Below are 24511 nucleotides of genomic sequence, written 5' to 3'. Positions count from 1 at the left end.
CTCAATTATTTTAAATCATTGATGTTTCATCCCTCTTTTTAATATGAGCTGTTCTTTCAAATTTATTCCTGTGCACGTTACTCACGTAACTCCAATGTAAACAATCCACCGAGAATTGTCAAACAAAGTTCATCCGGCTCATTTTGTGGGGTTATGCTGGTTGGTGTAAAACCTAATATAATCTCATGGTTGATTTTTACTGTTGATTTTTTGTCTACTAAAAATGCTCGAGAAATGTCAGCCATGTTCTATTTTTTATATAAATGCACAATAATATCCATAAATAAAAAAACTTATGGCATTCATTTGAACATTGTGATGAGTGTCATAAGACTTTTCTATGGAAATCATTATTTCTAATATATTTTCTGCTTATAAATGTCAGCAATTTTCATGAATGGGCACCTATGGCGTTCATTCGAATATTTTCAGAAATTTCATAAGACTGTCTTATGAGGGGTGGGCGTAGCGTAGTTGGTAAATCGATTACCTTGTACGCAGCGCACCTAGGTTCGAGTCTCGACCCCGCACGTAGGGTTAGAAAATTTTCGTAAGAGATTTTTTCCAACCCGAAGAGGCGAATGACCTTGAGGTTAAAACCTCTATAAACGAAATTAAAAAAGACTTATGAAAATAGTAAGAGATGGATTTGGAAAATTTCCCCTCCAAATCATAAGACAGACTTATAAAATCCATTTAAAATCCTTATGTCTGAAAGCCATAAGACGATTTTATGGAAATTCAATGTAAATTTTGCTCGTTGTATACACCATAGAACAGTCTTATGAAATTCATCACAATGTTCGAATGAATGCCATAAGTTTATTTATGGATATTATTGTGCATTTATATAAAAAATAGAACATGGTTGACATTTCTCGAGCATTTTAGTAGACAAAAAATCAACAGTAAAAATCAACCTTGAGATGATATTACAAGACAAAACCCCACAAAATGAGTCGGATGAACTTCGTTTAACAATTCTCGGTGGTTTGTTTACATGGGAGTTACGTAAGTTTGAATGTAGCAGATGGGCACCCTTTGCACTCGAACTCACGCAACTGACAAAGTAAACAAACCACTGAGAATTGTCAAACATGAACGTCATTCGTCATTCATTCGTGTGGTCATCTTGTAGAACTCAATTCTGGACAACTTAACCGCCAAGTGTAGATCCCTTCAGAAGATTGAAGAGAAAACTCTCATTAAATATTAAAATTTGTACATAATGAGCAACGCTTCGTCAATATTTCTTGGAAAACTGGGCTTAGACAACTGAATGATAATGATTGTTACTTCTCAAATGATTTGATAATGACTGTTACTTCTCAAATGATAATAAAACACGCGTCAGGAACTAATTATATGCACAACTTATTTCATTTCAAATAATCGGATATCTTCTGTAAAAATCATAACCATGTAAACCGATTTAATGCTCACAGTAATTTATTCAATGACATAAAAAACAATTTAAAATTTTGTTGCAATTTGACTGAAAATCTCACTTCTTTTGTTTCAAACAGTGCTAATCAAAAAGTGCTGGCCTGAAACTATTAGCACAGACTAACAGACATAACACTATGAGGGAATTCCCTCAAAAAACATCGATCCGACAATTTTCCCAGATCACTAGGTCCACCTTTAATTCACAGTCCCAATCACTCATTTACTGGTGGGTTACCCCTCAGGTTTGGGAACAATTTTTCACTAGTGGTCTATCCCCCATATGCTTGTTCATATGTCAGTGGCGCCATAATTTCAAATGTGGCCACAGTCCCAACTACAAATATATTTAAAATGACCGTTAAAGCGGGCGAAGCTTTGTTTTTGAGTGTTATGTCTGTTAGTCTGTGCTATTAGCTCCCAGCTGGCCGTCCAGGCCAGTACTGAATTCATAAGAAACAATTATGAACTTTTCACAAGCCTGAGGGGTAACCCACCAGCAAACAAGTGTTTGGGACAGGGAATAAAAGATGGAGCAAGCGTTATGGGAAAATTGCTGGATCGATATTTGTAAAGGGAATCCCCTCATAGTGTTATGTCTGTTATACTATGTTCACACTACAGAGTTAAAACATGTTATAATAATTAGCAACAAAAAAAATGTCATCAAGATAGCGTTAAAACACGTTTTAACTCGTAGTGTGAACGTAGTATTATACTACATTCACACTACAGAGTTAAAACAAGTTATAACAATTAGCAACAAGAAAAATGTCATCAAGATAGCGTTAAAACACGTTTTAACTCGTAGTGTGAACATAGTATTAGTCTGTGCTCGTAATGTGAACGTAGTATACGTAGTAACGTAGTACTACGTTCACACTACGAGTAAAAACGTGTTTTAACGCTATCTTGATGACATTTTTCTTGTTGCAAATTATTATAACATGTTTTAACTCTGTAGTGTGAACATAGTATACTATGTTCACAGATAACAGACGTTTAGGCTCGATTTGAATCGTATGTAAATTCCCGCTACTGAAATTCCGAATAAATTAGACGTCTGAAACACGTTTGGCAAACGTTTGCAGATGGCGCAGTGATCGATACAATGCAGTTAGAGTGCGGCTGTCAAACACGTGTAGCAAACAGTTGCGCAGATGGCAATAGTGAAACACGGATTTTCAACGTTTATTAATTTGATAGTTCACACAGGTTTTTGAAGAAATTTTGTTCTAGCCTAAACGTCTGTTATCTGTGCTATGTGCTTACCATGTTCACACTACAGAGTTAAAACACGTTATAATAATTAGCAACAAGAAAAATGTCATCAAGATAGCGTAAAAACATGTTTTAATTCGTAGTGTGAACGTAGTATTATAGTGTGAAATCAATTGCATAGAATTCTATTGGTTTCTATTCAGGTTCAGAAAAGCATGAACAGAAAATCGGTTGCAGCTGATACGGAGATCGCGCATCATCGTATAGAATACAGCGCCATAAGTTCGAATGTGGCCGTAGACGAAAGCAAATAAAATCGTAGACTCAATCCAAGACATGAGCCCTTTCGACTCAAGGCACTAACCTATTTAGTATATAAGTGCCACATGGTTTTGACGTTGATTTGTTTTTGATCCGTTATATAAAGACTTGTGGATAGTAAATAGACAATCCGGACACAAAAAAACGATGGAGAATCCATCCACAAATTCACCAGAAACAGTACCAACGCTTCAATCATCCGATGATGAACGCAAATACCGATACCGAGGTAAAAAAAAACCAAAAGATTAAGTTGATTTTCTCTTGCCGCATGAATACAAAAAAAATATGATTTCAGCCGCTGCCTTTCTAGCTGGAGTAGCCGGTATTTCTGCAATTGCCGGTTTCGGTAAAACAGTCATGTCTGCGAAAAAATCGGATCCTCAGTTTTTCGAAAAAGGGATTCAGGGTAGTATTGCGATGCGAGAAACCGGAGCCAGTCTTGCCATGAGGGCGCTTGGCTGGGGAACGCTGTACGCATTCCTTGGTACTGGAACCATCTGTTACGGGATTTGGAAGTTGACGGGAGCCTCGAACGTATTATGGTCAACAATGATTGTACTTTTTTATTGACATTGATTTTGTTTTATTCTAGTTTCAAGAATTCCGTCAAACGATTGGTAGCTTATTCCCGAAAATCCCCAAAAATGATCCTCCCAGTAGTAGAACAGAATTCGAAGGATTAACAGATCTTATGGAGTACTTGTCAACGTGGAAAAAAGAAGAAAAATAAGAATACTTGCGTTATTAGTATTAACTGTATTTTAACGTTTATTTGTAAATAATATAGTCATGAATATTAAAGATAAAATTATTTTAATTGCATTTAGTAGAAGATACATGTTACAGACAATACGTTTTATGTACAAAAGTAGCTGTGTATCACATAAGAATAAAATAATAGTTGATCAAATTTGTCACGGTCTCCTTACAACAATGTACCGTCAATGACAGAATAGGCACGATTCTAATTGACAGATATTCAGTCTTATTCAATAATTATTACGACGGAATGATCTCTCGAATAATGTGGATCAATCGAATCCGATTCTCTTCTGATGTTGCTGTCATTATTGAAAAATACACTCATTCAAGAAGCCATCCGTTGTAATTAAGATTAAGACTGGGTAACATCTTTTGTTTATGACTACTTGAAGAAATCAAATCCATCGTTTAATAGATCATCAGTTCTGGAAATAATATGAATTGAAATAAACCACTTAAAATTGATATCTGCATAAATTATCTTACGTCATTATCAACGAATTATTTGCTGTTATCAACGATTCCACATCCGGTCCTTCGCCAAAGCAGAGTAAGCTTTTGCTCAATAAGCTTTTTCCCAGAGAATCCTGCAGAGATGATACTGTGCCGCCGACATGAAAATCTGGACCATTCGGAAGACCTCCATTGCAGGCTTTTGATTGCAAACTAACCGAACCCATCAGTTGTTCAATATCCGAAAGCGTTGCAGGGTTTTCATTGGAAGTTAGTTTTTGTGTGCTCTCTAACAAATTCTGCAGCAGATTCCAGATATTATCGTTGTGTTCCAAAGTCATCCTGGCGAGCTCTTTCTTGAACTTTTCTGCGTGCTCTAAAGCCTTTTGCAGAGCTTTTCGTATTTCCTGCATTTCACGACGAATGTCTACTAGCTGTCTGAAATTTAAAAAAAAAATTATTTCATAAATCGTTTTTCCCTAATTATTAAAACATAGAACAACATACTGCTGGAGTTCCTTAAAAGCATAATCCCGCAATAAAATGTCACGCTTCTTCAGACACTCATAGACCGCCTGTAGCATATCAATGTGCGATTTTTCGTGCGTATTCTTCTCTAATATCTGTGCTCGGACAATTTCGTACCGACCATCTAATCCTTTCAAGTTGAAATGGTCCTGCTGTTCATAATCTTTCAGGAGATGGTGACCAACAGAATCACGGCTACGCTTTAGCACCGAATCGTACCGTTTGGTAACCTTGTCGGCTACTTCGATTAGCTTCAAAATGCTCGCCTCCATCCGAGAACAACGTTCTTGCCATAAAGTGAAGGATTGCCGCAGAGTAACATTTGATAGCTGTAACGGAAATCCAAGAAGCAATAATCATGAATACAAATTTGTATGCCGATAAACTGTATGCAGCACGTACCTTTTTCGCACTCATCTTTTCCTGTGTATGATTCAATGTCAGCTTATGGTACTCCAAGCCGCCACTTATTCCGTACGTAATCTTATTCAGTTGTCCGACCTCGTCCTTGCATTTGACAATCTCTTCGTTTAGCACCAATGCGTAATTTTTTATTCCTTCCAGTGCCAAGACGTACAGGCGCTGTTCGTTTGTCACGAAAAAGTGCGCATTACCGGCAAACTGCCGCAACATGTGCGGCTTCAATTTTACCCTAATGTTCTGGAACACATCCGACACGCTCTTTGGTATTTCCGGCTTTAAATCCGGCTGAATAATGGCACCTTGTTTGTTGACTACATAGAGCATCGGTTTCTCGTATAAACCGGCTAGATAGAGATCAATTGGTTTTGTGCTCTCCGTAACACGGTCCAACTTTTGCTCGAGTGGAAGCACGAACTCAATCGCGTCCCGTGCAATGTTCGTTTTTGCTTCGATATGATCTTTAATCATATCAAGATCGCTTGATTCATCAATTTCCATACTAAGAAAACTACAGTTGAACAGACAGAAGATTGTCAAAAATTTCTTCTGTAGAATGTCGTCCAGCATGGAGAAGACCTTCAACACTTGAACCGGCTGCTTGCTACCAGCCGGACTGTCGGCAAACGTTACCGATTTCAACTGTTGGTCGGTCTCCTCTTTGGTGCCGGTCTGAAATACATAACCCCGCTGTTTCGGATTCCATTCTAAAGCCAACCTAAGCCACTTTTCAAGATGATTTTTTAAATCCGGTGCAATATGATTGTGGGGGTAAATTTCACTGTGATAAACATAGTTATCGCTATTGTCTTCCGTGATTGCAATGTGCATCGATTTCTTCAGCTGCACATGCATCATCCATTTTGCAACCGTTGCGTGTGGAATGAAAGGCCGAATTCCACATATAATTTCAAACCCGATTATTCCCATCGACCAGTAATCAACGGAACAGTTGTAACGGTCACAATAAATTAAATCCGGTGCGATATATTCCACTGTACCAACCAAGCTTGCATTCAAACTTTGTTTATCCAGAGCCTTGGCATATCCCAAGTCGGTGAGTTTGTAAACTACTCGATCGCCCTCTTGCTTCAACACGATATTTTCTGGCTTAATATCGCGATGGGTTATCTTCAGGCTGTGCAAACACGATATTGCATTTCGCAATGATCGCAGAATGTCTCTCACTTCAAGCTCACGCAGTCCACTGCAGTTCGAGGCTCGGTTTAAAACCCTTCTCAAATCACCACCCTCACAATATTCCATACAAAGTATAGGCAATTTGTTCGCTGAAATTTTCGCCAATTCTATGATAAAACTATCCGGTTTGACCTGTACTGTGCTAACAATATTTTCATTTCGAACCTTGTTTGTCATTAGCGATACCTCGTTCCGCCAGCGCTCGCAGTGTTTTTCGGTCATCTCACTCTTATCTTGAAGAATGTGGAATTTTTTTATCGCTACCGAGAAAATAATTGCATAAACAGCAGTATTCCAACAAAACATTTTTTTTCCACTTACCAACCATCTCCTTCGTTTGTTGGTTCTTCCATAATGTGACCACTCCGAAGCCACCACTGCCAAGTCGTTTTTCGCGGTACCATTCTCCAATAGAAGAGGGATCCTCTTGAGCCAACATTTTTTCAGCAATTACTCATCCGCTTTTGGTGCCAATATGCCAATTCCAATGCCGATCAATCTAGATTCCACCACGACGCCGCTCGATCAGAAAGTAGCTTAAAGAGCTTTCACCAGTTATGATGGAAGGAAATATTGCTGCTATTTATAGCCTAACGACGGGTTCAGATTATCCGGTTACGCGCATCCCGTCCGATGCGTGAATTGCGTTCTAATTATAAAATCTTTGCTCCGTTTAAATTACCTTCCCTGATGTTTATTTTTCTTAAAATTTGACACGAACGTGCGTAGCAAAACAAAGGAAATTCAGCATAAAAACTGACAGTTAGGTGCACTGTAAAAAAGTGAAAGTATTGCACCAGAGACGATGTATGCTGATGAGAACCGCGTAAAATACAAACACTTTCCCAGTCACCGTGGCCAGCGATGCTAGATTTACAGACATGTCTGTATTTTACAGACTTTTGATGGTCTCCTACAGATGTAATCAGAAATCTACAGACTCTTAAAAGAGTAACAGGGTTTAACAAAATTGCACTAGAATAATTTGATCCGAATACGAGTGATTCCTTCACAATAGTTCACTAATTTCAAGCTACTTTTAAAGTAATAACCTAGTGTAAATAGGATTTACACAACCATCTACAGACTTTTACAGACATTTTAGTTATTCTTTTACAGACATTTCACAAAATCATGTGGCATCGCTGACCGTGGCAAACAGAAAGTTAGCAAAAGTTTAGCAAAGCAAAATTGATGCTTTCAGAGTTCCTGCGAGCATTTTGCGCGATTTGTGCGAGAATTTCGGCAAAGAATTCGCTCAAATGCAACAACCGTTTCTGACAGAAGCGGTTAAACCAACCGATGCTGCTCACTTTTATCCAGAATCCAGCCAGGAATGTACGGCCAAGATCTCTGTACGCTTCCTACCACATCTTTGTCAGATGTTTTGCTCGATTCGTGCTAAATTCTACCAGGTAGGAATCGCCAGGATCTTTGCACAGTTTATTTCCAAGTTATGCCAGGGTTTTGCTCGGTTCCAGTCAAAATTTGCCAGAAAACGCGAGCGAAACCGACTTCGCCCTACACACAGAAATTTTTTTAGTAAATACAGCGCAAATTCGTTAGCTGGGAGTTCGCTAGTTGGGGCATGTCCCAACTAAAAGACACTCTTACGTCAAAACTAACAGTCAAACACTGATTGACGTTTGAAAGTCATCGATTTCAAGGGGCTCATTAGTTGATTTCTGTGACGATCTAGAAGAAAAAACATACTTTAAAATCAGATGGAACTTTATTTATATTCCAGAATGTTCTTAGTAAAATAAATGTATAAGATGTTAGCTGCGCTTCTTCCATTCAGCATCAGTTAGATTGTTTCGCAGAGATGTTAGTTTTCTGACTTCTTGGAGGTCATCTCTGGCGTACTCAATCACATTATCTAATGATTTGAGTACGACAGAAAATTGTTTTCTGCGGTTTGGAGATGCATCACAGCTCACCTGTCACTCGTCCATTCCAGGAATATTATCGCCGGAGGTGTTCAACCATTCCTCCTCGGTACACATTGTATTATCTAACCGCTGTAAAACTGAATGAATGATTTCTTCATCTGTGTACTGATACTTTGTAACACTTAAAATATTCCCCTGCGAGTCCACAACCTGGTCATTAAGCCAGCGAACAACGTCATTTTCGTTGGTGTTAGTACCGGAAGCTTTGTCTGCAGCAGCTATGCAAGATTTAAGCTCTTGCATGTTATCCTCCACCGGTGGAGGTTCATGATATTCAAATTCTGGGAAATTGTCAATTAGTTTGTTCCAATTGTTTGAATTTTTATTGCCTTGATTACGGACTGGCCCATGGGTTAGCATTCGCTTGTAACATTGGGAGGCAAGTAGATAACTTGGATCAATTCATCGTCACTTTTAAAATCGCAGAGATCGTGGTGAGCTGAGCAGTTATCCAAGACAAGAAGCGCTTTTGGTTCAAGCCCGTTCTCGTCACAGAACTTTCGCACGGCGGGAACGAATTCCTCGTCAAACCACTTTCGGAACAGGAGTCGGGTCATCCAAGCCTTCTTCGAATTGTAATAAGAAATCGGTAGAGCTTTCACGAGGAAGGTCTCTCGGATTTTTAGACGACCCTATAAACATAAGTTTTAATTTCAAGCTTCCGTCCATATTCGCATAAGGCATGAAAGTGTATCTTATTCAATTCAATTTACAACCAGACGCAGCTTTTTCAACCCACAAGACTACCGTTCGAGATGCAATTAGTTTAACGAATAATGCGGATTCATCAGCGTTAAACAGTTGCGGAGGTCTTAAATCCATTTCCACGATTTTGTTCATGAGCACTCCTTTAAACTGGACGTAAGTTTCGAGATCGGAGGAAGCCTTTTCTCCAGCGAATATAACCGTACGTAGGCCAAAACGATTACGGAAACGACGAGCCCACCCATTCGATGCAAGAAATTGGCATGTCTCGTAGCATCCGTTTTTCTGTAATATTTCGAATAGTAGTTTTGCTTTGACCTTCAGAACATCCGACGGAATAATTATGTTTGAGTGTCTTTGTTGCAGGATCCACATGAACAATGCCTCTTCCATCAACGGAAAATTCTGTTCTTTCATAGTTCGTCGTTGCTCTATTCCGTGTTCTCTATGACTGTCTATTTTGGATTTGATAGCTTCCTTTTGCTTAAGCAGTCGGCCCACGGTTGAACTTCCAATCCCGTATTTTTTTGCGAGCTGCTCGTGTGACAATTTACTGGACTCAGCGTCATGGATTACGTTCAACTTTTTAGCTAGTGGCAACGTAGTATGCTTACGTTTAATCGGTTTATTTTCCGACGGCGTATCCATTTCCTGTTTTGTGTAAAGGAATTCATCAAAAAAGTTGGCCAAAACACTAATGACATACATTGTCACAAAAATTGACTTTGAACTGGGAGGAAACAGCCAACTTTCATCAACCGCAAAATATTTGTTTTTTTTTTATCAAAGAAAACAAACAATCAGCGTTTTCCTCGAGATTTGTTTGCCAGCTGTCAGTTGCCCCCCAATTAGCGGATACGATTCGCTAGTTGGGGCGCAATCGTGACCCAACTAACGAATTTGCGCTGTAATTTGATCGAAAAGCTGCTTTTGATTTTTTTTTTTCTCCACCTATTCGCGTCATCGAAGGTACAGTGTCGCCATCTACAAAAGTTGTGCCTGTGGGTGATGCAAATGCAAACAAATGGTGTTAATTTTTCGTCAGTTTTCAAATGAACCATTTTCATATTTTTAAGAATATTGAGTTAAGTAAATAAGTGAAAGGGGTCAAATAGACTTCCGCTAAACCTTTCTACTAAACCACCAAACCTTTGTTGAAGCTTTTTCGCAGAAAATATGGAATAATAATTTCACGTTTTAGCATAGGTTTTCCTCTTGGTTAATTGCAAATTGTGATTTTTAATATACAAATATATTAAAACGTCATTTTAATGGTATGAGCCATTAGAGCATCAGCCCAATAAAGCATAACGGATATAGTTTGGTAGTTTTTTGCTAGAGAACGTGAAGAAAAGTTTTTATAAAGTGGTCAAATTTCACTGAAAGTATAACTATTGAAGACACTCGTGGTTCTGAACAGAAGTATGTATGAAAATTCGGAATCAACCGAAATTTCTGCTAACAAAACCCACTGAGACGTCCAAAAAATTGTTTCAAAATCGTTCAACACGGGTCCAACGATGGACGTTTGTTGAACGGTTATTTGGACGTTGTCCAAATTGGTCCAACGAACGTCCTTCATTGGACGATTTTGAAACCAACCGTTCTTAGAGGGAAAGAAGGTAACAAGTTGGTTCGATGCATTAGTAAACCTAAAAAATAATTCATACCCAGGACTTGCATATACATACACACTTAGTTGAACCCAGCCAAATCCCCGCACAGTCGAGTAATAAGTAATGTTTTATACTGATATCTCGGAAAATTCTCGATTTTTCGAGACAAAAAGATCGATTGTACGAAACAAAAAAATTTCGATTCAATGACAATTTTGAAACAAAAATCGATTTTACCAGATCAATTTTTTAGGCTAACAACATCGATTTTGAAAAATTCGTTTCTACATGGCCCATTCCTATTTCCAAGTAAGTGCCTATCTGTGGACTATAAAGTCCCTGGAATAACATATGATTATTACATTGGCGACAACCTAGGCAACAACTGTACTCATAAATCTTTCAAGCGAGAAAACAGTATATTTTCTAAGTGTTTCGGTATATTCCAATCGAGATGTTTTCATATATTATGGTTTAGAAGCAATAACAACAGCAAATTTATTTTGTTGTTTTATATCTACTGAGTTGTCAGCATATGAAACCAACGATTTACAGTTTTTCAATGTAAAAGCTTACCAAATCATACGCGCCCTTATTTACGTAAATGTACCTTTTAATTCAAAATGATCTGTTTACTTATTGAACACAAGAGAAAATTTTTGTTCGAACTATGCTGTAAATTTTTGACACCACAATTGTTTCCATGAACCATTTGCCAAATGGTATGGCAAATAAATCAAGGAGATTGCCACCTTAGAATTATAAATGGCTTCAATCCATCATTCAGTTACCACCACAGTGACACTCATTTTTACTTGTGTAAAGGTTTTGTGACATCCGTAAGTCTTCATCTTGGATACAAAAACGTCTACAATAATTAGTTTTTGAAATTAGTAAATTGTCTAATTTAAAATTTCCGAATGTTCTAAAAATTATCGCATAAAAAAATTATCGTAGGTTGGGATTCGAACCCAAGCCAAGTGGATTCACTAAAATCTATAAAAGGCTAGTGTAGTCTTTGTACAGACTCTATTCAGCAGCCTAGACTGATCGGTACATCGGTGAAATCTTAAGCATTCGGTGTATGCAAGATTGGTGCAGACAGTAAGGTGAGTGCTTAGTATTCAACAGGTTGCTGGTTCGGATCCAGGTACGTGATATGACTTCCAATAAGGTAATACAATTTTTCTCTAATTGTAACGTAACACTAATAAAAGTATATGGCTTCCAAAGAAATTGATAGCGTGTGTAACTTGATATAAATGTCTTTATTGATAATTTTTCTATGATAATTTTCTCAGCTGAATAGCGGCAACGAAAAGGTTTATTGATAAAGCTGAACTGTGGCTTTCTTCAGGCTGTATACATGCTGAAGAATGGTTCTTTAATGTGTCTTAATCAGACAAGCTGAATAAATTCTCCAAATCCCGGATGTTTAAGGGTGGAATAAACGATACATGATTACACGTATATCTCCAATGTTCAGCTAGAGCTGAATAAAGCAACGTTAAAACGTTTAAAAACCACGAAATGTTTGTTGGGACGTTTGACAAAATAATTGTAGGCGCAGTGATCGACGCAATGCAGTTGGAATGCAGTTGTCAAACACGTGTAGCAAACAGTTGCGTTGATGGCAATAGTGAAAAACAGATTTCCAACGTTTATCAATTTGAAAGTTCACACAGGTTCTTAACAAATTTTGTTTTAGCTTAAATGTCTGTTATCTGTGGTATACATAAAGAAGATATTGTCCGTGCTTTTCCAAAGGAGACGCGACAATTATTTTTCGTCGCAGCAAGATTCGTAGCGCTATTCGGCGCACGATTCGTCGCAATCTATTTATATATTTCTTATGGGATGTAACCATTTGCCCTTTTGCGATTGTGGATGCCATACTTATTTTCACCACGTGCTCACAAGCTTTGTTTCAGTTGTTCGGTTTGTTGATTATGGGTTTTGCGGTCCTGGAACACCATTGTTAATTTCAATAGCAACAAACCAACACACTCAAACATGACGAATGGGAACACCTATACTATAATGCATCTCGCCACGAACCTGTGTGTATGTATACCAAGCCCACCGGATGTACATAGAGTTCGGCTGTGCAGTTGAACATGTACACGTGTTTTTGTACGCACGCGGCAACACGTTGTGTCAACCGAACGTGGCTAAACGAACTGCAACTACAATGAGTGTCCGGATTTTTACTTCCTTGCGATGCAGTTTGTAACAAACGCAAACGAGATTGTTATTCATTGCCAGCCTTGTGTAAGAAATACATCGCTGCATCGCGTGGGGAAGGTTGATGTTGATCTTAAAATCCCGTAAATGGAATGAAAAGAACACAGAAAAAGGAATCATTCTGTCTATTTACCAACCACTCGCACCTAATTTTCATAAGCATGCTATATGCAGTTCGGCTAGCTAGCTTTGGTTTTTCCTTCTCACTTTCTCTGCAATTAGGATAGTAATAAAATCTTAGAAAGCGGTACAAATGTAACCGCATATTGCTTGTGGCACTAAAAACTGGATTCTAACCGCACTGCGCACTTACCATTCTTCCATTAAATTCTTCTCATAGACCGGTTAGTTCGACTGGTCTATCACTTGAAATACATGTTTTTGACAGCTCGCAGTTTTGAGATCACTCGCACTTTAAAAGTGCGGAGTCCAGGTTGGTGGGAAGTGCGCAATACTTTGTGAACCCTTACGGGGCTAGACTAGGATTGTATAGCAAGAATCCGTATTGTGGTTAAATAAGCCAGTCTTGAAGAGGCAGAGCCAAATATATAAATAAATAAATAGGAATTGCGCCCTTCTAAGGCCATAGGAAATCTACGCCGTATAACAGAAGAATAGGAAAAAAAACTTAAAGACTAAAAGGGACAAATTTTCGCGTAGTGATATATGAATCCCACGGGCAACATGTAGCTTTGAGATAACTTTTGTTAATATTTTTCGAATAAATTAAGTTTCAATGTGATACCAACTCCAGAGCGCTTAATCAACAAAAGAAAACCACGCCAAGGAAAGTCAACGGGGAACAAAGGACCAAGATATAACTCCCATTAATAAGTCCACAACACAGCAGATCTGCTTCAAGATCGCTTCGCATCATTGTCGTGGCAGCGTTGTACCTTCCGTGTTAAAATCGTCTCATCGTTGTCGTGATTTCTCCTCGTAGTTTCACTATTCAATAGTCTTTCCACAGACTAACAGACATAATACTTGGAAACAATGATTCGCCCGCTTTAACGACCATTTTAAATATATATTCTGGGCGGACTGTGGTCGCATTTGTGATGTTGATGCCACTGACATATGCAAGTACTTGGAGGACAGACCACCAATGAAAACTGTTCACAAGCCCGAGAGATAACCTACTAGTAAACAGGTGTTTGGGGATTTGTATAAAAAGTGAAGCTATAGTTTTCTGGGAAAATTGGCGGATCGATATTTTTGGAAAAAATTGCTCATAGTGTTATGTCTGTTAGTCTGTGGCCTATCTAAATTAGGCGAAAATAGCATAAAACAATCCCTTGTAAGTTTTGTACGAGATGGATATGTTTATAGATCAAGTAACTATTCGTAGTTTCATATTTTTATTTGATTACGTCGCGACTCAGCGAAGTCGAGTCCATTAGCGAAGGTGTATTAAAAATTGGCAATTGATATTCATTCCATGATATTACATTAGCTGATTAAATTAACTACTTATTTAATCTTCCTGTTCACCATTCGCTTTCCTCGTCTCCCCATCCATCCTCGTTAGTCTCGAGAGTTTCCACTTTAACGTCAAATCTGCTTCCATCAACTTTAATCAGTGGAATATCTTGTTCGTCCACAAATCGCGTAGGATTTTCACCTTTTGATCTGACTGTTGTCAACTGAATACTTTCAGCATTATCGGCGCGATCTTCATCATTAATCAGCAATACATTCGCTTTTTGAATTACCGGTACCATGTCTTTGAAAAAATCAAACTCATTTTCGGCGGTTGACTCTACTTTTTTCATCGGCTGTGTTTTAATGTCCAAATTTTCAATGCTCTCACTCCCTGACGTTTGTCGTCTAACTTTACCAGAATCCGAGACTTTCCCATCCTTACTAATTGTTGTAGTAGGTGTTATGGGTCCATCTTGGCTAGTGATAGGCTCATTTTTGTTGTCATCTTTGGGCGCTTCCGCTTCCTGGCCGGTATTTATCAGATGGCTAGTAGTGTGTTCATTGACATCATTTTCCCAGTCACTCCATTCGTCCACCTCCAGCTCCACATCACTATTAGTGTGATAAATATCCTCACCCTCGGGAGATAACCGTTCCGGCATGTAATTAAAACCGACTCCTTCCTGCACAATCGAAGAAAAGGAAACGCTAGTGTCCATTGCATTCACTCCTCCCCCTGGAACGGGACTTCCCGATAGGAACTCGCCGGAACCGATGACTGGGGTAATGGATCGAACACCACTCCATGGCATTGATTGGTCTGGAACACCTTGTGGTCTTCCGTCAGCAAAAATTTTACTTCGATTGCCTCCGATCACCACTGCAGATCCCAAGATTGGCACTAAATCTGCCAAGCACAGGAGCGTCTTAGCGACTAGAACATCGTTGGTATCTTTGATCCCTAACAATAACTGCAAGAAAATAGTACATAAGTAGAGTATTAAAGATCGAAATTATGCTTACTTGTGGTAAAATGTGCTCCTTTAAATCTTCTTTACTGAAAAAGTCCACATAGGCTGGAAAATACTCCAGCAATGTTAACCGAATCTGAGCATCCTGGACGCAGAAGACTTTTTTAATCTTGGGAATAATGTATGTGGAGAAAATTTTGGCCATAAACAGACCCGCCGATAGGTCATCCGATTTTGGACGCAAAATGAACGGTGTTACGCATAACTGAGCTGTCGTGTCTAGCAGAACAATGCGCGATAGAAGCAGAGAACCCATTTGCTCCGCCACCGTTTCAGAATCGAACGTTCGGAGACGATCTGCTAATCCGGTAAAAAACTCCTGCTTCTCCTGCGGACATTTCAGCGGAAGTTCAGTTAGGAAGGAATGTATCAGAATGAAATCGTGATTAAACAGCGGATGGAGCAAAATTGTCGAAAGTTTGGGCCGCTTGGTCACATTGGCCTGTTTCAGGTGCGTTGCACAGTACGACTTGAAATCATCCACCGCAGGAATGTTGCTATCAGTTTTGTTATGCAAAATTTCTTCGCACATCACAGCAAAGGCAAATTGTTCCACACCCTGACCTTTGTTTTTCAGTTCATCCAGATCGATCGCCTTCGGATACCGATAAGGTTGTGACTTTTCCAACAAGTTCAAATTGAAATCTCCTCCTGCCCAAAGGTGTTCAAACCCGGCCAACCTCCAAGCTCCATCTTCGGTAACATAAACCGATGATATGCTGATGCTTAGATGACGCACTTTGGCCTGTTCTATGAGGAAAATTAGAGCACATAGAATATTCCTTAGACCCAGACAAATCTGAACATCACTCGTAATGTTTAGACACGTTGCCAACGGGCGACATCGTTCCGTTGCCAGCATCTTCAGAGAGCCCTTGTTCCACGAAGCAATGTACTTCAGTATGTTTGGATGGCGGTAAATCTTCAGATTTTTGATAGCCCTCTCCAGTGGATTCTGGTTCGTCCAGAACTGTCCGGTGACCAGTGTTTCGCCTTGGAAAATTGAGAAAAACGATACGCTGGACTCCGCCGGAATTTCCCCATTATACAGGGACCAATAATCTGTCACTTGAACAGCTTTCCGGCTGATTTCCAGTCCCTTCAGCTGAGACTGATCGTTGCCCATGGTTAACCAAATAATCAAAAATGCATTTCGATCAAAAACTACAGGAAAATCGTGTGTAAGTCTAAAGATTATTTTAATCACAACACAAAATAGCCCTTTGTGGCCTGGCGAAGAAAACACAGAAAATATTGCACTGCACTATAGAAATGCATTGCGCGAAGCAGAATTCCTCTCTGCAGCAAACTGTCAAAAAATCGATTGATCGTAGCCACAGGGCGAAAAAGTGATGCCAAAATTTACATTCAAAAATATAAAATGAAGGATTACAAAGATTAGAATAGATTCAATTACAGCGATTTTGATTCGCTAATTGGACTGGTTGACGGCTGTCAGAAACTCTCCAAGGGTGTTAGTAGCTCCATAGAAAATTTGACAGTTGGTAAATTTCCTAGTCGACCGACGAAATAGCTTCGACCAAGTTGGGTTTCACTGGTGAACAATTTTTGTCACCATATTAATCACCAGATTTAATCTGAGTAAATCTGGTTCCAGGTTTAAACTACCAACAAATATATATTTCTATTTGCTACCAACTAATCGATCGACTTAATTGGTTGAAATTGACCGACTTCAACAGATTTCGTCGGCAATATTAAATCGGTTGTCGCGACGACTGACGTCCAAGTTATTGTACTGATGCAAACCGATTTAGTCGGTGGGAAAATCGGGAGGATTTTCTATAGGGAGTGTAAATGCAAGTCACATTGCAAACTCAATCTGCTGTACCTATGGAACGAGTCGGTTTGGCTAAAAGTCCACACTCGCCTGCTTGTCATTGAATCAAAATGGACGTTTAATCCAGCATGCTAGAAAAGATAGCAGTGTTTACATCGCGTTGCTATCTATTTATTCATCTGAAATCGACTGCTACATCTACACGAAAAATAAAAGAGGGCAAACGAGCCAAATGGATCACTCTGAAAGATTTGAATAAAGGTCAAACAATAGTACTATGTAAAGAAAATATAGTGTGACCCCAAAGCAACTGCCAGAGGATACGGAACGAATATCAAAGATACCCTGAATAATTCTCGGGTAACCAGATCCAATTAACGGGGGCAGTTTTGATATACAATATTATAAATAGAAAACGGTTGTGAACATTGCGTACATAAAGGATAAACGACGCCAAAAAAGGCGAATGTCGTCTATGATTGTGACCGCTAACGAGAATAGATTGGCTGGTTTTGGCTTCGGAAACACCATCATTATGAAGACTGTTCTGAGTCACGCAAATAACCGTACTAGGCAGAAATAAAGTATTTAGAGCTTTGCAATGGTCACTCCTAGGCTCAAAATAGTATCGTTGAACGAAATCACTTGATCCGTATGTTCGAAAAGCAGTAAAATAAACTCATAAAAAACTTATGAATCAAATGAAAACAAATTGGTACCAGCGCAACTTGATTTTGAAAGATCATTGTGGAATCACTGTGGAACATAATATTGATTTGTTTCAGATTCCTTGACAAATACCGCAGTAGGACAAATACATGTTGCATATTATTTGACTGAAACAATTCGAACTTGTTAAACATAAAAGCATCATATAAGCCTTCTATAAAACATCTTTCGCTAATTTTAATTTCCTCATATGTTTTAATTGCTACTTGGGACAGTGTTTCACAATTTTTATTGTTCCTTCTGCGCAACTACCATTATTGCCCGGATAGAATTTTACAACAGCATTTACCCTACAAACAATCATAAAATAATAAATATTATAGTTATTACTGTTTCAATATTGTTCGATGCCAAGTTTTCACAGTAGATTTACAATAAAATTTCATGTAACAATAAATTTCACTGTTCAGCAAAAAACTAATACAGTGCATTCACATTAAATTTTACTGTTTTCGAGAAAAATATGTATGGAGAAAAACTGATTTTTTTAATGTTAAGATACATAACTACCCCCCCTTTTTCACTGTAAAAGTCTATTTTACATTGAAATTAATTATAAAAACGTTAAAGTTTATTGTTTTTGTATTGTAGCATAACACTAAAACTTACTGTAAATTATTGTAAAAATACTGTACTGTCACAGTGAAAATCAAGGTTTTGTTACTGTACATTTCTATTCGGGTGTAAAACGAAAACGGTTACGGACTGAAATGTCACCGTGCCATCACGCAAAAGAATTGTGCATGTTTGATTCTATAAATTATTTCTTCATTTTTAATCGATAAAAATTCTTTATTGTCAACCAAGGAATTTATTAAACCAAACTTAGTTTTTTGGTTAGATCAACCAAAATATCTTTTGAATCAATCTTACAAGTTTTGTTATCTGTGCTTTTCGAAGATCGACAAAATTATTGTTTGTTCCAAACAAATCAGTGATTCTAACAAAAGCATGCAGCTAATTGATTCAAAAGGACTGAATGCATTACATCAACAGTCCTTGTTGAATTGAAACTTTTTCCACGTGCGTCAATGCTGGAGAAATTCGATATTTTTAAATCAGGGAATTCAAATTTCGGTAAATTCTTATAGTGTTCAGATTTTCCGGACTCGAAGGGCGCAAGTGCAGCTTGAAAATAATCATGATGTCGCACAAAGGTTAGTGAATAAATTAAGTCGAATGCACACGGTGCGTTTTATGGTGCCTTCCTCTATTCCAGGACTCAAACAAAACACCCTGTGTGGCTTAAAAACGACAATCGCAGAACTGAAAACACGTCACCGCACCAGAGATAAATAATACCCGTTCGAGAGAGCAGTTTCCTGTACTTCACCATCTCTGGTCCAACAGGAAGACACAGCGTATTCGTGCGCCTTCTGCAATCTTTTTGGAAAAGCCGAGACTCTGAAGCACTACATTATAGCGCATATCTGGAATAAACCACGCGCACGGTCAAAGGTACTACATAAAGGGACGGTGATTGGAATCGTATGCGCTGCATGTAATAAAATTTCATTTCGTTCCAAGCAAACCTACTCCGGAACAGGTTTGGAATCTCTTATGGATTCTCGCTCAAATGCAACAAACGATTGAGTCGGAATCGGTTGTTGCCTTTGAGCTGGAACTCATAATGAATCCATTCAGAATTCCTAACCGATCCCGGAATGGGTTTGACTGGGCCATACTGCATCCATTCAGGATTCCGAAGCGGTTCCAGAATGATTTGACTGCGTAAAATTAATGCGTTTGTAGCCTGTTTTTAGAGAAAGGCCAATAAGTCAATGGCAAGTATTTACTTTGTGAGGTTCATTTGTACTGATGTTATCTGTTGTCAGCGAGTAATGGTTTGTTCTAAATTTGTCACCATGACAGTTGGCCTTTGGTTCCTATTAAAGAATAGGCATATTTTATATACAATAAAATTGGTTTTGCTTCAATATATGCTATGCATTGATTCAAATATTTGTTATGTTTAAAACAATAAAAGATATTATTTGATTTAACAAAAATGTTTTTTGTATTGAACATTAGACATGCATTGATCCAAATATTTTATTAGTTTTATTCAACAAAATGAGCTCATTGATTCAACAAAGTTGATTGTTGTTTCGATTGTTGTTATGATAAAATCAATAAAAAAATTTGTTGGTCCAACTATTTTCCATGTTTGATCCAATAAATTCTTCAGAATTGAGCTGGAACTCATAATGAATCCATTCAGAATTCCTAACCGATCCCGGAATGGGTTTGACTGGGCCATACTGCATCCATTCAGGATTCCGAAGCGGTTCCAGAATGATTTGACTGCGTAAAATTAATGCGTTTGTAGCCTGTTTTTAGAGAAAGGCCAATAAGTCAATGGCAAGTATTTACTTTGTGAGGTTCATTTGTACTGATGTTATCTGTTGTCAGCGAGTAATGGTTTGTTCTAAATTTGTCACCATGACAGTTGGCCTTTGGTTCCTATTAAAGAATAGGCATATTTTATATACAATAAAATTGGTTTTGCTTCAATATATGCTATGCATTGATTCAAATATTTGTTATGTTTAAAACAATAAAAGATATTATTTGATTTAACAAAAATGTTTTTTGTATTGAACATTAGACATACATTGATCCAAATATTTTATTAGTTTTATTCAACAAAATGAGCTCATTGATTCAACAAAGTTGATTGTTGTTTCGATTGTTGTTATGATAAAATCAATAAAAAAATTTGTTGGTCCAACTATTTTCCATGTTTGATCCAATAAATTCTTCAGAATTATTTCAACAATTGTTTTATTTATATAAACATGTATTTTTTATTGAACACAGAACAACTTGGTAAATTTATTATTTCAACCCTCATATTATTTGACATTAAAAATATTTTTTCTGCGTGATCAAAACCCTTTGCGACGTACTTGGAATACGGGTTCTTCGCAATAAATGCGAAGAATCGACGAATGTGCAGCACGTCGCACAGTGGCTGGAGGCTGGCCAAAACCTCAAAAATTTAGTTTTGAAATATTGATATTTTATATTTTTCCTGTATTTCTCATGTATTGAATGATGTATATTCAAAATTTTACGATCAGTGGATAAGAACACGATTTTTAACATGAGTTTAAACGTAGCAAAGTCCGGACTTTTTAATGATTTTCATTTCCGAAACCACCATTGCTCTGTTCACTTCAAATGCATGTTGCTCTTTTGATTTTGGTCCGATTTTAGCACAACTAGTTTCATTGTGTAGACGAACGAAAGAGCGTGGTTAGTGAATAACATACATTTGGTAAATTTACTTGGAACTATGACTTTTTAGTTTAAATATGTTTGAGGGGGTCAGATCAAAAATACTTTTTTCACTAATGTATTCTGTACAAATTTCGGAATCATTTCGGAACGGTCACATAGTATACATTCTATGGGAAATAACCTCTACTTTTCGAATATCATGGTCTCGTTCTGCGCCTAGGTGCGCAAATTTTTTTAAGGAGATTTTGAAGCTTTGTTGCTGATATGGAGGCGCATGGTGTTTTGTGTAAAATAGTTAGACAATCTACAGTAAACCAACACGTTATACAATGGATTTAAAGTAGTGTTCTTCATTTTTTATGTTATTGCTGACATTGGTGAACAGTAACGGAAAATCTATTATGAAAACGGGATCATAATTATAAGAAAGGTTCAATGACACTGTATGGAAAAATGCATTTAATATTTTACGACTTTTGACATCAAAAATGAGCTCAGCACCTCAAAATTAGCTTAAATTGTGATTTTCAGCCAAATTAGGTAACATTTGAGGTTTTGTCCGACTTTTGTTTGAAGACCCGCCACTGTGCATCGCACAGTGATTATCCTCCATACAAAAGTCGGACAAAACCTTAAAAGTTGTCCGAATTTAATAAAAACTTCCCCTTGGGGCAATTTGATCACGCTGAATTCATATTTGATGTTTATTTTTTATTTACTTTTTTTCAACTTGATTTTGGCACTCAGGGTGGTACAAAGTTTCCACATTTACGAATATAAAGTGCACAACATTAGAAAATTCATTTTCAAAAAAATGATTATTGTTATTCCTCAATAGAATAGACATTTTTCCAATTGTAGATAATCCTGACAGACATTAATGGATTACTTTACGAACCCTGGGTAATCAAACACCACCATCTCCTCCAGACCTATTATGAAAAATCGTTTTTTTTTTTTCATTCCTCCGGACAAAAAAGGCAAAACAAGATGTTCATTTCCGGAAAGTACTCTGATTCTCAAGTATAATATAGTAGAAGTCCTTTCGCACTGTTTAAAAAAAAAAGTATAACCACTTGGAACATCATGACTTTTATTTAATACGCAATTTATTTTTTATTCTGCATGTCTGCGCTAAAAGAAAGCCTTGTATCATTTAAATCGAACGATAGGTATAAGCCCAACGAATAACCTTTAAAATAAAACCGGTTTGATTCTAATAGGGATCTTCTACTTCACCTTTGAAGTTCTGCTAAAAGATCGAACCAACAACGTTGATCAACTGTTGTCCTCAAGATTTAATATTTTGAAAAAAAAAAATCTAATCAACCTGTTTACAAACATAGAAGAATGCAAAATTATGAAAAATCCAAAAGAAAATTTTGTCCAACTAGGCGACACTGCATGTCGTGAAAGCTTTCTCCCTCAGGATGATTAAACAGAAAATATCAGCATATAGTTAAATGTCGTTGGCTAAACTGAAGGAGTTGCATGTCGTCGATCTACGAAAGGAAAATGTAATCTCCCCAAAGTTGCAGCTAGCTCATTCGTTTCAAGTTGACATTATGAACATTATAGATCTCCAGTACTACAATCTTTAGTTGCTGCAATCAATGCCTTACAAACTGTGCAGATGATTTAAATGTTTTTGATCAGCTTTGGCCAGTGAGAATATATTTCCAAATCTACAATTGCAATCTTATTCACATTGTCCACGTCTGCTAGTTGTGCCATTTTTCCTGGTAATAAAATTATTTAGTTTAATTCATGTGTGCAGGAGAACTCGAAACCAACCTCAAATCAAAATTCAAATCAAATCAAAATTGCATATAATTGGATAGCCAACTGCAGTGGTGCTAGAAATAATGGATATTTTGTCAATTGTGAGAGCATCAGTCGGTTTTTGTTTAATAACTTTTTCTACAAGTGTCAGATCCTTTCATGATCTTCGAGACTTTATTTCTTTGGTAAATTTCATATAGCAAACACAAAACGATTTATTTTTAGGAGGCAATCTTGGAGGTACTGTTTTGTGAAAGTCACTTTTCTCATACTCATGAAAACTTTAAACACTGGGCGCAAAAATATAATTTCACGAATTTGCACAACTGTTTTAGGTCCTAAACGGTATCCAAAAAGTTGCTCGGAGCAGGAATCTAATGTTTGTCCATCCCTAATGTTTACCCCTAGCCGTATATTCATCAAGAGGTAGTGGTGCATATTTTTGGAATTCGATATGTAATAAATACATTTTAAGCAATGGTTTTTGTAGTTTGTCGATCAGACAACAAGAATTCGTGCTCTGGTTAGATTTTTTCAAATATAATGAGTCTATTTTTAAATGTCTTTCTCCACCAGTCTCCAGTCGCTTTGAACGGCATGAGACTTCTCGTGATTCTTCCAAAATCTTGTCCAAAATAGTGTTTAATTTCGTGCACTGTCCAATTCTTATTTTCAGCATCCGAAGTAGCGATAAAGACTAAATTACAATTCGGGAAATAGATTACGGAATTGCGCACTGGATTTGCGTCGGGATTTGATCAGGGAAAATTACCCGCCAAGATCTCTCCAAACTGTCAAACTTAAAACTCTGCAGCTTCTTAAAAATACAAACAGTATCAAACTTGCAGTCAAATTGCAATCCTTATAAAAATACTATTTTCCCCGTCGGAAACAATTTGTGTTGAATTGTTCTCGGTCGGATTTCTGTGTGGAGAGTTTTAAAATCCCGTGATGTTTCTCGCGGTTGGGTTTACACTTCGGAAAACTGTCATTTTTGTGTAGACTCATTTCCCGTCACGGGATTTGAAATTCCGAGCTCCATTTAAAATACGCGGGGACCCAAATCCCGTGACACGTTTTCCGAACTGTAAACTAGCCTTAACAACAACTAGAGTGAGGCAACTCCGAATATCGGAAACAGAGTGTAAGAGCATTTGGTCGGTGTTAAGTCAAACCGGACCAAGTCGCAAAACATCAAAAAAATGAGATAATGATATCACTGGATAAGGAATTTCGTCAGCTACATTCGACTTTTGCCAGATTTGAAATATGTAGCAATAAACATGAATTATAGCAAAAATTAATTTTCAATCATTATGTAACGGATGCTACGATTCAAACTTTAAACTCGTTTTTCTCGAAATCAATATTTTATCACTTGGTCCGGTCTGACTTAACACCGACCATTTGATAACGCTGAAAACATCTACGCATGAACACTAGCATAAACACATCTTCGCCGGTAGCAGCATACACTCAAAACAAAGTAAACGTTATGTCAATTGATTTTACACAAAGATTTTTGCAATTAGCGGAGGCAGATAGACGCTATTTGCTAGCACATAAACCTAATGTTTGTATTTACAAGACATATTAATCTTACATTCATATTTCATAATTATAGGGCAC

The 24511-nt window shown here is 37.5% G+C and overlaps 3 protein-coding genes across 3 annotated transcripts; 1 reads left to right on the top strand and 2 right to left on the bottom strand.

Annotated features, from left to right (window-relative positions):
• The first annotated feature begins 3059 nt into the window (after positions 1 to 3059).
• On the top strand, positions 3060 to 3784 carry LOC131678526 (transmembrane protein 242). Its single transcript, XM_058958734.1, has 3 exons — positions 3060 to 3217; positions 3287 to 3525; positions 3584 to 3784. The coding sequence occupies exons 1-3, from the start codon at positions 3136 to 3138 to the stop codon at positions 3719 to 3721; spliced, it is 459 nt and encodes a 152-aa protein (XP_058814717.1). The 5' UTR covers positions 3060 to 3135; the 3' UTR covers positions 3722 to 3784.
• Position 3785: 1 nt separating this feature from the next.
• On the bottom strand, positions 3786 to 7087 carry LOC131678525 (inhibitor of nuclear factor kappa-B kinase subunit beta). The gene is made up of 5 exons (XM_058958733.1): positions 6676 to 7087; positions 5137 to 6614; positions 4714 to 5063; positions 4240 to 4644; positions 3786 to 4178 (listed from the first exon to the last, which is right to left on the bottom strand). Exons 1-5 carry the CDS (start codon positions 6791 to 6793, stop codon positions 4136 to 4138), a joined length of 2394 nt encoding a protein of 797 aa, XP_058814716.1. The 5' UTR covers positions 6794 to 7087; the 3' UTR covers positions 3786 to 4135.
• A 7140-nt stretch (positions 7088 to 14227) lies between these two features.
• LOC131678524 (protein-associating with the carboxyl-terminal domain of ezrin) lies at positions 14228 to 16619 on the bottom strand. Its single transcript, XM_058958732.1, has 2 exons — positions 15320 to 16619; positions 14228 to 15267 (listed from the first exon to the last, which is right to left on the bottom strand). The coding sequence occupies exons 1-2, from the start codon at positions 16451 to 16453 to the stop codon at positions 14362 to 14364; spliced, it is 2040 nt and encodes a 679-aa protein (XP_058814715.1). The 5' UTR covers positions 16454 to 16619; the 3' UTR covers positions 14228 to 14361.
• Between the last annotated feature and the right edge of the window lie 7892 nt (positions 16620 to 24511).

Source organism: Topomyia yanbarensis, chromosome 2 (genome assembly GCF_030247195.1).
Source record: "Topomyia yanbarensis strain Yona2022 chromosome 2, ASM3024719v1, whole genome shotgun sequence".
NCBI lineage: Eukaryota > Metazoa > Arthropoda > Insecta > Diptera > Culicidae > Topomyia > Topomyia yanbarensis.
Note: the sequence above shows the minus strand (reverse complement) of the source record. Positions and strands in the feature narration are given on the sequence as shown.

Coding starts and splice junctions, on each gene's coding strand:
- LOC131678526 (XM_058958734.1), top strand. CDS start 3,136: ATGGAGAATCCATCCACAAATTCACCAGAAACAGTACCAACGCTTCAA. Junction 3,218..3,286: donor ACGCAAATACCGATACCGAG/GTAAAAAAAAAC, acceptor ATATGATTTCAG/CCGCTGCCTTTCTAGCTGGA. Junction 3,526..3,583: donor AGTTGACGGGAGCCTCGAAC/GTATTATGGTCA, acceptor GTTTTATTCTAG/TTTCAAGAATTCCGTCAAAC.
- LOC131678525 (XM_058958733.1), bottom strand. CDS start 6,793: ATGTTGGCTCAAGAGGATCCCTCTTCTATTGGAGAATGGTACCGCGAA. Junction 6,615..6,675: donor ACAAACGAAGGAGATGGTTG/GTAAGTGGAAAA, acceptor TTTTCTCGGTAG/CGATAAAAAAATTCCACATT. Junction 5,064..5,136: donor AAAAGATGAGTGCGAAAAAG/GTACGTGCTGCA, acceptor TTTCCGTTACAG/CTATCAAATGTTACTCTGCG.
- LOC131678524 (XM_058958732.1), bottom strand. CDS start 16,453: ATGGGCAACGATCAGTCTCAGCTGAAGGGACTGGAAATCAGCCGGAAA. Junction 15,268..15,319: donor AGGAGCACATTTTACCACAA/GTAAGCATAATT, acceptor ATTTTCTTGCAG/TTATTGTTAGGGATCAAAGA.